At 38.5% G+C, this 14606-nt stretch overlaps 1 protein-coding gene across 1 annotated transcript in view; it reads left to right on the top strand.

Annotated features, from left to right (window-relative positions):
- Positions 1 to 13803, top strand: part of LOC140238906 (sushi domain-containing protein 2-like) — a 14029-nt gene extending 226 nt beyond the window's left edge. The window contains exons 2-13 of the mRNA XM_072318804.1: positions 375 to 626; positions 3103 to 3403; positions 4260 to 4532; positions 4936 to 5225; positions 5959 to 6093; positions 6423 to 6590; positions 7018 to 7281; positions 7822 to 8073; positions 9173 to 9349; positions 9823 to 10038; positions 11461 to 11590; positions 12542 to 13803. Of these exons, the coding sequence (XP_072174905.1) occupies positions 407 to 626; positions 3103 to 3403; positions 4260 to 4532; positions 4936 to 5225; positions 5959 to 6093; positions 6423 to 6590; positions 7018 to 7281; positions 7822 to 8073; positions 9173 to 9349; positions 9823 to 10038; positions 11461 to 11590; positions 12542 to 12614 (2499 nt within the window). The 5' untranslated portion in view covers positions 375 to 406 and the 3' untranslated portion in view covers positions 12615 to 13803. The remainder of the gene's footprint in view (positions 1 to 374; positions 627 to 3102; positions 3404 to 4259; positions 4533 to 4935; positions 5226 to 5958; positions 6094 to 6422; positions 6591 to 7017; positions 7282 to 7821; positions 8074 to 9172; positions 9350 to 9822; positions 10039 to 11460; positions 11591 to 12541) is intronic.
- Positions 13804 to 14606: the final 803 nt, after the last annotated feature.

Below are 14606 nucleotides of genomic sequence, written 5' to 3' on the forward strand. Positions count from 1 at the left end.
TGAATTGAATTTAATCGAATTGCATGTACGACCCTAACTTAACTTGGTCTAGTCCGGAAAATCTGTAGTTGATGTCTGTCATTTGGAAATTGTAACACCTGCAGAAAATAGATTTGGTAAGATACACGTAAGATAAGCTCCCGTAGCACACAATGTGGGCAAAGAATGATCTACTAGTATTCATATCATGTTACGAGCCTGTATATAATTATATGATAATTGTAGAACTTTCAATACATGTCATATTAGCATGCTGAAAATGGATTGTCGCTGTAAAACGGGCATTTTATCATTTTCAAGATGAATACAAGTGGGAAAAGAACTGTAAAGTCGTTTGATCTTATAGTTCTGACACGTTTGAATTTACCGCACAGATTTCCTGTCGATACATCCCCTCGCCATCCCCATGCTCGGAGGCACATCGGTTCTACTGGCTGGTCCTTGTCTTAATGCATCGCGTCATGACATCAAATGCAAATTTGACGGCGTCATTGTCGATGGCGTTGTCCTGTCCAGGTCTCGTGCCATGTGTGTGACCCCTCCTCTATTCACTGCTGGCTTCATTGATGTCGGCATGTCGCTTGATGATGGCATGACCTATCCATATCTTGGCGGGATTACTGTCAGTACGTTCGAACGTCTTTTGTCTTGGTCGATTTTCCGTGATTATATTCAACTTACGTTGTGATAGCTTGAGTTGATTGAAGCGTTGTTTTAAAATACACAATGTACAGACTTATGATGATAATTAAGAAAAGGTAAAACATACCTGCAGAGTACTTTTGTGCATGAATTAAAGCGCAGGCCGGTTTTAATGATAATAACAATTTAATACCCTTCCCTGATCCTACTCCGCTTCACTCTCTCTCTTAAAGGTCCACATTTTGACCCCCCTCCCCCATAAAATCCCAGCTATACGGGCTGAGTAGCAGATTACAAAATAGTTCTTATTATTTCTATACCTCTCTGTGTACAAAATTCAAGTCATAAAAGATAACCAAATACACACACACACACACACACACACACACACACACACACACACACACACACACACAAGTTGACAATGGTGGATCGTTCGTCACACTGTATACCTACGTAAATCGAACTAAAGGACTTTTTGATTGTGTGAGCGAGGATGTACCGTAGTTAAAGTGAACCGGAGGGGTGACTTGTTGAGGCTTATGCCATGTAACGTCAAAAACATGAACGGCGGCGACCTGATTTGCGTGGAGTGAGCATATGTTATATACTCTCTAGATGAGAATAAAAAAGATAGCAAAATTATGGGCATACATACTCCGATGGGATTCTAACTAAAGATCTCCAAATTGCCAGACATCTACTGGATTATACCAAACTCGAATCCCACCCGAGTTGGTATTTATGCACGATGTATGGGCATGGTTTTTATCATAACTATTATTCAAAACACTGAATAATCGTGTGTGTTTACGTCGATGAAGGACAACTCTGTCAGCCAGTTGCAAGACAATTTTCATTTGTACTTCTATTCTGTTCAACAACTAAAACCTCCAGTTCAACGATCTTCTCAGTATCATTATCTATCAGAGGAAGTGATTTAAAAACGATATTATGAAGATACATGGCTTTTGATATTTCCGACACCCCTATAGTGCTAGTCATAGTATAGCTTTTAAAGTTGATTGCGGATTGAATTTGTTACAGCGCAGGTGTTATTTCCGTGCCAACTTGTGTGTATACAGGAATGTCCCACGTGCTATTTGGTGTTAGTTTGCGGATGTGGGGAAGTGTTGTTCCGCCTGGTATTCCCGTGGTCTAATCTCTTATCATCACTTAAAGCTCGAACATATTATAAACATGTAGTTCCGATGAGAAATTACGCCAGGAATCTAAACGTATCTCAAAATCCAAACCTTCATCAAGATCTAAGTCAAAGAATTAAACGTTGTACTTATTGTTTCGGCTCAAAGCTTGAACAAATCTGAGTGAATCAAACAAGTATTGTTTTATTAATGATGATTCTCTTTCAAGCATATTATGACCTACATAGCGAACACCTCATGTTGAAGAAAAGAAAAAAAAGCCCGCGTGGTCAATATTAGTATCAAAAAGTTGTAGATTAACCATCTGTTGGAAACAAAACTTAGACATTTTGCCTTCCTAATCATTTTTGTAAATTCCAAACCTTCATATATGTTTGACGTGTACAGAGGTCAAATGAGCTCTGCCTCACATTATAACCAATATTTGTACAGCGCCTTTTCTGTATACAGACTCAGAGCGCTTCATCAATTATAACAAAATGCAAGAAATCAGCAATATTTACTAAACAAAGTAAAAGAGAGAAAGAACAAACAAAACAAACAAACAAACAACGATTTTAAACTTGTCCTATTATGGGAACTTCAGAAACTCAAGTGGCTGTAAACCAATGGAGCTTGAAATGGTGACTATTAAAATTTAGCGAACATGAGTCCCCTCGTGTGTGAAGCCCAATTACAGCTCTGTGGTAATTCGCTCTCGTTATGTTTATCGCGAATACAGTGTATTCTTTTTTAAAGGAAGTATAGCAACACCTGTTTGCAATAATACTAGTACAATGTATTAAAGGAAAGGCATAGCGGGGTTCTGACAGAAATATACGCTTCGTGTATCTTATAGTGACAGCGAGTCTTTAATGTCCATTTCTGTATGAACAGTAATTATTAAGATTGCAAACACTTAAGAAATGGTTTTGCTCATAGGCCCCTTAATGAATCTTATTAATATGTGATTGATATTCAAAGGGGAACATGTCATCACACAATTTTCACTGAAAAAGTCATATTGATGCGTGAATATAATTATAAATGATGTAAAAATTCTAGTTACCATTTTGATCTCCTGTATAGCCGTATTAAAGGGATGCTATTATGTGACGTGTTGAACATAATATTTTTTTTTTTCATTATATCCTCTTTATCTTTGTAAAAGTGTGTGAAGTTTTCAGTCAGATGCTCAGGCTATGTGACTCTCAAGATAACAAAAAGCTTAGTGAATGATATTTGATTGGAGTGACCTGTATTCGTACTTTCAACCAAAATTTATGCATCATATAGCTTTTTCTTTCGTATTCAGCCCACGACATATTGTCACTGGTCCACGTATCGGATTGGAATTCTACACCCGGAAGTATAATGAACGTGACGTGGGCACCGGAAGCTTTAAGGGGAGTAGACACTGTCTCCATCGCTGTCTTTGAGTATTCTGAAGATATCGAGACTGGAAATGTATCATGGCATGGCATCCGTACTATTGCAACTGGTGTACCGAACAATGCCACGCCATACGAATTTTCACTGGACCCAAGTAGTGTTAGAAAATCTGCCATTGTCGGGGCTGTTGGTATCGTCGAAAATAGCACATCACCGTTTCCTCGGTAAGAGCATTTTGATAATTGATGATGATGATGATGATGATAATAATAATAATGATAATGATAATAATAATAGTAATGATAATAATAACAATAATAATAATAATAATAATAATAATAATAATAATAATAATAATAATAATAATAATAATAATAATGTAATTATGTTAGTAATAACATTTTTGTCATCATAATCATCGTCGTCTATGACAAAAAAAAAAATGGACTTAAGTTCCCATGGAAGCCATCCCTCTGTGTTAGCATTGCTGTACAGAGGCCCTGCCATTACCTATACCAAAGCTCTGTCAAGTACCTACAGGTTAAGAGGGATACTGGCGGGGGGGGGGGGGGGGGGGGAACGATGTTCAAGAATGTACGCGGGACAGGGATCGAACGCATGATCTTCAGTTTAGAGATTCAGATCCTAAGGAGATATCTAAATACAAACTTTCGGCATTATCTTTGGTACAGTACTGGTAAGGTGCTACAGGGAATTGTATGTCAGTTATTACAATTTTGTTGATTTAATCTGTGTTCAATGCCAGCATCCCTTCCATTCCCTTTTGTTCCCCGTCTCTCTGTTTGTCTGGTCTTGATAAGATTTCACATAGTTCCATGTGCATTAGTGTGTACGTACACTTGTGCTTAATCGAAGGAGTTTCAAACATATTCCATGACTTACATAATAATGAAGATAAACGACACTCCCACTTATTGAACCAACGCTGCAGCACCGATCTGTGTGTGTTGGGGGGGGAGTTTTAGAGTGACTTGTGATGAACACTTCATGATATTGGTAACGATACAAAGTAAATTTCGAGGATACTTTACTAACGGACAAATTTATGGTCATTTTAAGGCTTCTCAGACGTTCCATTTGGAGCAAGATTCACCCACTGAACTGGCTGTCTCCCGTCAACCAAGATTTGTGGTGCCAGGAGTGGGCGAGTGAGCAGCAGGCCGCCCCTTTCTTTCTCGAAGGACGCCCTCCCTGTCCATGCGCGGAGAGGCAAGCTCGTCGTGACACAGGCGCGTTCACCACTTCCTTGGACTGCCGCGGTCAGCATGCAAACAGTGCAATGTGTACAATGCAGAGACATACGACTTTTTGTGTAACCACTAACACTCCCAGGTACTCTATTCATTATCATCACAATGAAATTATTTTCTCCAAACCCCCCGTTAGTCGAAGTTTCTTATGATACCGCGGATACATAGTGGGAGAAAGGAATTAGGTGCTGATGTGATTTACCTTTCAATTCATTATATAAAAGGAAATTTACTTAAATCAGAGGTCCAGCATCTATAGATTGAATAAATGAATGATTAAAAAATGAGTGTCTTCAGTATGATAGATTTAACGCATCGTTCGCACTTTTTATAGGTGATACCATGAAGTATTTTCTTCATTTATCATTATCACATAATAATTATGCTCATGATACGAATGATCTTTCCTCTCTCAACTTCTCCTGAAATGTTGATTTTCGCAAACACACATTGATAATACGCATTTTTTAAAAATATTTTTCCAGCTCTCAAGGAGCAGGTCAAGAATGTTGCTACGACTACGGCGGAAATTTGGTAGACATAGACTCTGTTGGAGTCGGGATTTCCATCCGGTCCCATATTCGTGGGGTTTTCCCCTTCTGGTCGACGGGTCGCGTTCCGTTCCTTTCCCACTACATCGCGGATGTGATGCCTTTCCTTCAGTGCTGTGGCTCGTCTGACGAGGTGCTGTCAGGCCACAGGGACCCGTGCAGACTATTTCACAGTGTGCGTCCAGCACAAACCTGCTACGACTATGTTGCCCCTAATAAGATAGGTGAATATTTCATGACAACTATAATTTGTTCAGTAAGCGACGTCATGTTCTCCTTTAAAGATGAAAATGACAACCTCAAGAGCAAATTTTTGGATTGTAAGACGTGATAATTTTTTTAAATATAGATATCCAGGTACTGTATAGATACTGTTTGAAAATAAAATAGAAACGTGCTTAAACTAACAATGGTAGTGTGGATGTAATGGTCCAAGTAGTGGTCATGGTTTAGTGAAGCAGTGGCAGGAAAAACATGACATGAGTCCCAGTGTTGCACTTGAGATGCCCTCTTTTAATTACGTTATATTGCCCTCAGATCTAGTTTGACCAACGTACTCATATAAGATATTTTATTCAGTCAGGAATTCGAATAATAATGTTTACGAGATGAGTAGCATGTGCATATTACTCCATAAGAGCTGTATTTACACTAAATGAAATCAGTCAATGTACAAATGAGGGCATGTCGGTACAACTGTCAATAGTCAGTGTTGGTTCCTTCTTTGGTTTGTGGATAACTCTTGTGTGGAAGAGCCTCGAAGATCCCTTTCCACATGACGGAGGAAATACCCGATAGAGTAGCCCGCAAGACACGCGTTGACAATGGTTGTATTTATACGAAATTAAAAAAAAAAAAGATAATATTCGGTGTATCTCGTTGCGGTTGTATCATGACAAATTGATACTATACGCCCTTTATTGACATACCGATATATCCTCTCTCTCTTTCATGCAGCAAGTGCTTTTGGCGATCCACACTACAAGACGTTTGACGGGCTGAATTACACTTTCAATGGTTTCGGAGAGTTCACACTTGTCAATGGCAGTCACGGAGAGTTTGTGCTTCAAGCCAGGAGCGTACCAGTGAAAGGTGTGGCGATATTTTGTGACTCCTCCTCTCCTTCCCTCTTCCGCCCCCCCCCCCCCGCTCTCTTTATCTCTCTATCTTTTTCTCGATACACACATGCAGACACACTGTCATGATACCATTTACACCCATTTAAAGTGTGTTCATAAGAGACAAAGTATTGAAAAGAAAGTTTACAGCAATGATAGTGACAATGATAACACAATCATGGAAATGTTGTAGATATGGTTAATGATTTCACGTATGGACAGATTGAAATTATTAGTATAAATATGATAATCACAGAGGATTTTAACATTATGACTCTCTTTTTTTCTCTTTTTTTTAATCAGGGAGCCAGAGGGGCACTATTTTCACAGCCATGGCAATGACAGCTAGAGATAGCGATGTAATCCACGTGGAGGTCAACCCAAGACGAAGCCTGGATGTGTATTTCCGACGGGCAGGGAGAAAATTTGAAATGCTTGATTTCCAGGTGCTTAATGAATGGCGACTAAAAGGTATGTTGAACGTGTGTAATCAAGAAAAATATTAGTACTGATATGATTGCTCTCACTTGCTTGACAGTAGAGGGGTGAAATGAACTGTATTTCAAATGCAAAGTCAGTTCCGTCAACTGATTGTTTCATACGAGTTTGTGCAATAAAGATGTTTGGTCAAATTTTGGGACGGTAAGTTGTGCACGTAACACAACTAGAAATAACAACCGCATACGCACATGCACTGGCACACACACAGACATATCAACGCGGTAATACCAGGACAAGTGGTCCAACCATTTGTAACTACCTGCTGAACTTTTCTCTAAAGTGAGGGCATGGAAATCTCGACACCCCTATACCAAGGAGGACGAAGAATTTTAAACAGCATCCTAAAGTCGTCACTGGATGTATACAGTGTATGATCATTATCATTCGCCCCATTTAGGTGTCACAGTACGTGCGAGTGACGATTTATCGACAGAAGGTTTGTTGGTGGTCTTCGATTCAAGTGGTATTAGTCTTGAATTTTCGGCTTTTGAGGGCTCCCTTGCAGTCATTGTCAAGTTACCAGCACATTTTCGAGGGACTACGCAGGGATTGCTGGGCACGTCGAATGACGACACAAGTGATGACCTTCAAACTCCAAATGGAACTACCCTTCCGCTATCTTCATCACTGGAGAAAATATTCAGCGAATTTGGACAAACTTGTAAGTTTCAAAGAAATTGTTCAAGAATCGTTAGCTAATGTAGAGTAAACTTGTACAAACCTGATCTTAAAATGAATGAAGTAGGAGATTAAAGCAATACCTAGGCAGGGCTCTGAGTCCATGGAAAATCAATCAAGTCCATTAAGTCTATATGAAGGGTACTGGCAATAAACAATCAGAAGAGAGTTTCTATCTAAATTTATGTTTGGATAACAAAATCAGCTATTTTAACAAATGAGTTGTATATATTTTATTTTGTCTTTTTGCAAACATCCGCACATGAGCACAGAAATTACGAATCAGGACAAATTACGAGTTGCAATGCGACATTCTACAGAATGATGGATATGTGCTTGAGAAAACTAGCTCATTAATTATCATGATGACAACAAAAAGTAGGATTGATCGAGGTTAAAACTTATGTTGGTAAAATCATGTTTTAAGAGGATTTATCATTCTTCCATTTATTTTACAAGCTGTCAATTTTCAAAAGTGCAAAACTACACCCCATGTTTGTTTGCTAACACCTGTTCTGTCCAGGGGAGGTTCTTCCGGGCATGTCACTCTTCTTCTACCGTACCGGGTTCAACCAATCGGCGTTCACATCTCAATCCTATCAGCCAGCTTTCACCGTGAACGACGTTCAACTGGAGGATAATAACGCTAGCAGTCTATGTGGACAAGACGCAATGTGCAGATTTGACTTGCAGGCCACCGGTAGCGAATTATTTGCACGCCATACTCTAGCTCTAGTTGGTCGATTCAAACACATCCAAGAAGATCTGGCACCAGGTGAGGGAGCATTGTGATGTGTACGGGACATAATATGATGTGTCAACTGTCGAAATTATTTTACAGGGTACTCGTACGTACCTTGTAACATGATTTCCTGACATTTTCACAAACATATCCGAAGGGTCGCATTTTACTCCGATCACAGAACACAAGATGCTCTATAGGATGTTACATAATAAAATTGAAATTACTAGAAGAGTTGTATACTTTTATATTTGGTTCTACGGAAAAAAAAAAACCTTAAGCGTTCCAATGTGTTTTATGCAAAATATTTTATATTATCTACCAGAAACAGAAAGAAATCATTACATTTTTGCCATTTTGTCAAAGTTGATGGATATGTATCAGAAAAAACAAAATTGAACAGGATTGTATAAGTATCCTTTAGACTCTTTGTAACTGCCTGATTATCTATACCATGTGTTATGTAACGTGACATGTATTCGTACCTGAATGTTTATATGTGAATATTTGGGGGGGGGGGGGTTGTGGAAAAAAGAAAGAAAAAGACGCTGAAGGAAGATTCATTACTTTAAAAAACATCAACTAATAATAATTTAGTTTCCTTTATCCAGGACCCTGCCATTATACAAGGCATATTACCCTATTATCGTCACCTTAGGAACCGAATCATACACCTTGGTTGAGAGGGGCATGGTGGGTAAACAGTCTTGTCCAAGAATGGAGGCACTTGACAGGGATTCAAACTCGGGACCTTCAACTGAACGTCAAGGGCTAGTCTATGCCCCCTTATTAACATTGATTAGGGGGTTACAATAACAATATGAATTTTTACTTTGCTAATTTCTATAATTATCATTTATAGATAAAAAGTAAAATTTGCGTCAGCCATAAGCAGATCACATCCCACACTGCATGGCGCAAATTCTGTTTACGAGATATCGTATAGTTTGTGTAGCACAAGTGAGTACTACATCACTCAATAATGGATGAACACACGTTTGCCATTTTACAACTCAGGAGCAGTAGAATGAAGTAAGGAAAAAAAAGAAAGAAAGAAATAATGATGTTGCTGACATGTAGATTAATTGCCTTGCATGACTTCCTTGTAATGTAGCATTATTGTTCCCCACAGTTACGTGTGGTGAGTTGACTTCTAACCCGGCGAACGGACAAGTGATAGTACGCGGGAATTCATCTGGAGACGTGGCTTACTTTACGTGTGATGAGTGCTTCGAGTTACGCGGATCTCAAGCTATACGATGCCACGCCAGTGGGAGATGGTCAGCTCTGCCGCCATCTTGTGAACCAAGTAAGATCTACGTTGATTTTGTAATATATCATGGACATGAACACAGCAGCTTGGAAGCAATGTAATCAGCCAGCAATTTGATTATTCCTCTGCTGGTCCGCAAATCAGTCCTGAAAACTTTACTGACAACTTTATAAGTCAACTATTAAAATAGGGTACATGAATTGAATTTATGAAACCGTAAACACGTTTTCATCCAGAATTGTTAATGAAGTTGATTTTCTCCGATTGTAATTGTATGTCAAGCTGTCAAGGATTTGCACAGGACTAATTCACTCATTCAGTAACTTCAACATAGTAGTCATGGAGAAACGCGAGTAATATCAATATGATATGTTCAATTTCAACCTTTGCTAAGACAGTCTGCACACAGTGACGCAACTGTATTAGTAACGCGAGTTTGAAGCTGATGATCAACCGAACAAAGGACATGGCCAATATGACATACATTTGAAATTCTCCTTCCTAAACAGTCGGGGACCGATGCCCAGAACCCCACGTTCCTGCCAACGGAAATATAACCCTTGTAAGAACATGCCTGGAAACTCAAGTCGTATTCTCGTGTTACGAGGGCTTTCGTCTCATGGGCTCGTCTACGATATCTTGTCTCGCGAACGGCCAATGGAGCGCGCCTTGTCCGAAGTGTCACTTGGATAAACCCTCTTTAGATCAAGTTGTCAAGCAAGCAGGTAAGAATTGCCTATTGGCATGACAGAGCAATCATAGATTTAAAGTATTAAAAAACAAGGACACCAAAGTGACAAAAGATTTTTTTTTTTTGCTTTTGTTTTATTCAACGATGATTATTAGATATTGATATAGATATATAAATATAGGTATAACATGATATCATAATAGTTTGTTAGTTAGTCCGACCAGCCTAAAATACTACACTTGGATCACTCTTCGCCTACGAGTTACTATAGTGTACAGCCCTTTAGCACTCATTAACAACTGAGTGGGGGCGCTGTGGCATAGTGGATAAGACTCCCGACTCCCGATCGAAGGACCCGAGGTCGAATCCCGCCCAGTGCTTACGTCCTTGGACAAGATGATTTAACCCACTGTGTCCCTCTCGACCCAGGTGTATAAATGGGTACCTGGCAACGCTAGGGTAATAATAATAGCAGGGCCCTCTGGTAGAGCAGTGGCAACACTGAAGAGGATACCCTGGGTAATAAGACCTTATTATTATCATTGCTATTATTATTATTATCATTATTATTATTATTATTATTATTATTATTATTATTATTATTATTAAGAGAATTAACATACAGTATTCAAGATGCACAAACACGAGAATGCCAAAGACATGAAAACTGCTCTCGTGATTATACTATAAAACTAAGTTGGCACTATATGAGTAAATACATCGATGACTGTAGTTTGTTCATGTCGGATCCAGGGATGCAGTTGTTGTGGCCGGGGGTGGGGGATGGGGAGGGGACAAAAGTGGCGACACCAATTTTTACATTTTCATCTTCTTGAAAAATTGTCAAATTTGTCACCAAGCTCTGCAGGTAATTATTGTTACGGTAATAAAATATATAATTATTCGTACAAATGGGCACCATGCCCCTTCTACGGCCCCTAAAGGACCCAAGGGCCCCAAATAAAAGAATAAACAAAAAAAAAAAACACTTCTTGTTCTCTATAACATAATTGAGGGCAACGTTCAACGTTTTGATCTTCTTTTTGAGAACACAAGGTTGAATTTTCTACAAACTTGGCAATTATTATCGCCAGCGTCATAGAATACACAAATGGACACCATACCCCCTTGGAGGCCCCCAAAGTCCCCAATTTTGATATGTAGTGATAGTTTGCAAGAACGAGTGGAATGTGAACTTGTGATACTCAGGGGAGTGCAAAATCCACTGGGTCTCTTGTATAGAATAGATCCCTCGTGAGGGAGACAGAAATATAGACTGATCTGTATATGGTGGAAAATACCAGTGAGGGATATGTGACGCTTCCACGTGTACAATGAGATGTCAACTGTATTTGATTTTTTCTTATTATGTAAATGAGCTTGATTGAAGGTTGAAGGTTTTAGGCGCTCTCCTCCAAAGGTCACTACTGACACCTTAATGATTCTTATTGTATAGAGAGACAACTGACGGCCATTGAGAGCGCCTCCATCGCTGCCGGCGTGGGCGTCTTGCTGCTCGCTCTTGCCCTCGCTGCTGCCTGTGTCGTCACCAGAAATCGCCACGTGAAGGAGAAGGAGGAAAGGAAGTAAGTTAATTTAAGTTGATCCAAATTCATCATTTGCTACTGAATTTGTGTAAATTTTCGATAGAATTGAAAAAATCAACGTCATGAGAGAATCAGTATTGCATCATTTCTCACAGGTATGTGATAAACCTCAGGAAAGATCATTGTAATGATTGTTTGTCATAAGTATTTCCTCGTGCAGGGCGCTGTGCATGATTGAAAGCAGTTTCGCTGAAGTACTTCATCAGAACGCCATATTTTGTCGAGGATTGTTATGTTGATTCACACTTCTTTAATCGAACACAGTATCTTCCTGTTGACATTGTTATTTGATGAGACTTGCAGTTCTCAATGTTGTTCAGCGCAAGAGAAAGTATGTTTATTGTTTCATTGTAAACATATGACGTCATTTGGATATGCAAAAGTTACATTGTACTTTGCTTTGTTTATATGCAACTGTCATATTGTATACTTTGGCCGGAAATGAAATGAAATGAAATGAATGAATGAAGAGATCGAGGATGAAGCACTGTGGGTTCATTGTCTGTTGATAAGGTGCAAAGTCACCTGTTGATCTATTCAAGTGAGCATTAGTATGATGGTTATGGTGGCAAGTACGTTGTTTCTTGTCAAAGAATATTAGTAACAAAAGTAGAGTGTGGACCAAATTTCTCAAAATTTGTGTGTTTTGCACATAATGATGGACACATTGTACGTACTCCAGGAAAGCTTCGTGCACATAATGGTGACATGAAAACCTGTTTTGCTTCCCAGATATCATGTACGCCTTAGAGTGTGAACATGCTATTTATTATGAAGACATAGTTCGTTGACTCTCCGTCTTACCAAACTTACCTAAATGCCACATGAACTTGCCATGAATACCAAAATGTAAATATTCAGCTGAAAATACTGTTAACTGCTTTGACTTGATCCCGCCTCCCTGCATTCTCTATTTCTATTTCTATCTAGGAAACGCAAGTCAGGGGTGTGGACAACTATTCAAAATCCCACCTACAATGCAAAAGATAAATGGTCATGCTAAAGTTGACAGTTGGCACGACAACCGACTAGCTACGAAAAGCATTCGTCTAGCGTTCGGAATTTATGCAGGACGGACTAGGATGCGAAGATCTTTACGACGTCATTCATCACACGGAAGAGACGCAGGATTGCTCGTAGCAGCGAAACAACACAATTACCAACACAGAAATTCTCACGTAAATTGTGCGAAATGTATGTTACAGATGAAAATACTGCATCAGATTTGAGAAAAATACTGAAAGTAAGAAAGGGTAGATAATAAAGGAGAAGAGAAAGAAAAACGGAAAGAGATAAACAAACATAGAGTAGTCGTACACCGCTATCAGTGTATCTGCAATTACTCTCAGTTTCAGTGGCGTCCAAAGATGCATCAAGAGATGAACTTGATGCATCCATACCAGTACTATCCTTTTCTTACATACAAGTACCTCCCGTGATTATCAAATTAGGTGGTTATTCCCTCCTGTATCACTTATCTCAGGGTCTGTCACATGTTCTGATGTATGAGGTAGGTTGATTAAACTGAATGCAGCTAAATTAAATCTACAAAGCAATGACACAAGACAAACTTACAAACATGTGATAGATGAAAAATTGTCTGTCAGTAAGTTTTCTTATTTCTTTTTTCTTTCCGTCGAAATATATTAATCAGTATGAAGGAGATGTCCATGATGATTCTCGGCATATAATGAGGTGAAATCACGATACATTGAAAATGTATGAGTACATGCCTTGACCTTCAAACAACCCAAAGGAATTGTTTAATCATTATATTCGCAATTTCAAGAAGAATCCTTTACTTTGAGATGGATCAACGATCGTGCTCACAATGCTGTGAGAGTGATATTTAGAAAGCTCCCAATGCTTCTCTCGGTCTAAAAGAAAGCGTTACTTAGCATTTTAATTTCGTAACGCTCCAGGGCGCTAATCATCAAATTAGCATTCATAAGCTTTACTGTAATTCAATATTTATTTCATAGATTCACTCCACTCATGGGAAGGATTGCCCTTTCAGCCATAACTAGAATCTATTTTCAAAGGGATCTGGATTCTTTAACCTTCAACGATTGTCTACATTCTTTAGAATATAAAAAGCAGAATATTTTAGTACTGATGTTTTCTTTTTCAGTGAAGACAAAGACTTTAACATTATTACAGAATGAAAATCGTTTCGTTATTTCATTGGGTGACGCAAATCATTGGCTGTAAAGCACGGTTCAGTAATTATACCAGCGTGTTTATGCCACGACATTTCTTTGCAATGTTGAGTCTCCACCATGAATATGTTCTATATCATATCCAGTTTAGTTCGAAAGTTACTGATACTCGAGATTTAAATTATTACCTTTGATATTTCTTCGAATATATTATGTATATACGTATGAATGGTTTTGTTACTGAATGATGAAGGACTATTATCGCTGTAAGACATGAGTTTTGCAAACTAAACTGCAACGAAATTTGCTGCCTAATTTGCTGAGATATGCTAATTTAAGGTATCGATTAACATAAGCAAGGATGCATCAAGAGAGCATGTTGTTGAAGTTGGATGTGTAAAATAATAAAGTAAGAAAGGCTTTCAGTAACTGATAGAACTTACCGAAATCTGTACTTTTTATACTGTCGAGTGTCTCTGCTTCATTCATTCCAGAGAAATGCGAGCCAATGCGAGCCACTAAAAAGAAAAAAAAAAAAACACACACACACATATAGGTTATGCAAGATTGCACTTTTTCAAATGAAATGGGTCATATTATCTAAAAACAATGCCATCTGCCATCAAAATCTTAAATTACAATTCAATTTCTAATGTTTTGGATGGTTTATACGTTCCCATTTCGTGATAGCGCTTGTTTTTGTTTTGTTTTGTTTTGTTTTGTTTTTTGGTTTTTTTTTTTCAGCTGTACATGATCCATAGCAGTTTATGTAATTTTCGGTCACGCGAATACTAAAGTTATTCGAAACGAACAAATTGTCTAAAATAATCTTTATT

This window comes from Diadema setosum, chromosome 15 (assembly GCF_964275005.1).
Source record: "Diadema setosum chromosome 15, eeDiaSeto1, whole genome shotgun sequence".
Taxonomy (NCBI): Eukaryota; Metazoa; Echinodermata; class Echinoidea; order Diadematoida; family Diadematidae; genus Diadema; species Diadema setosum.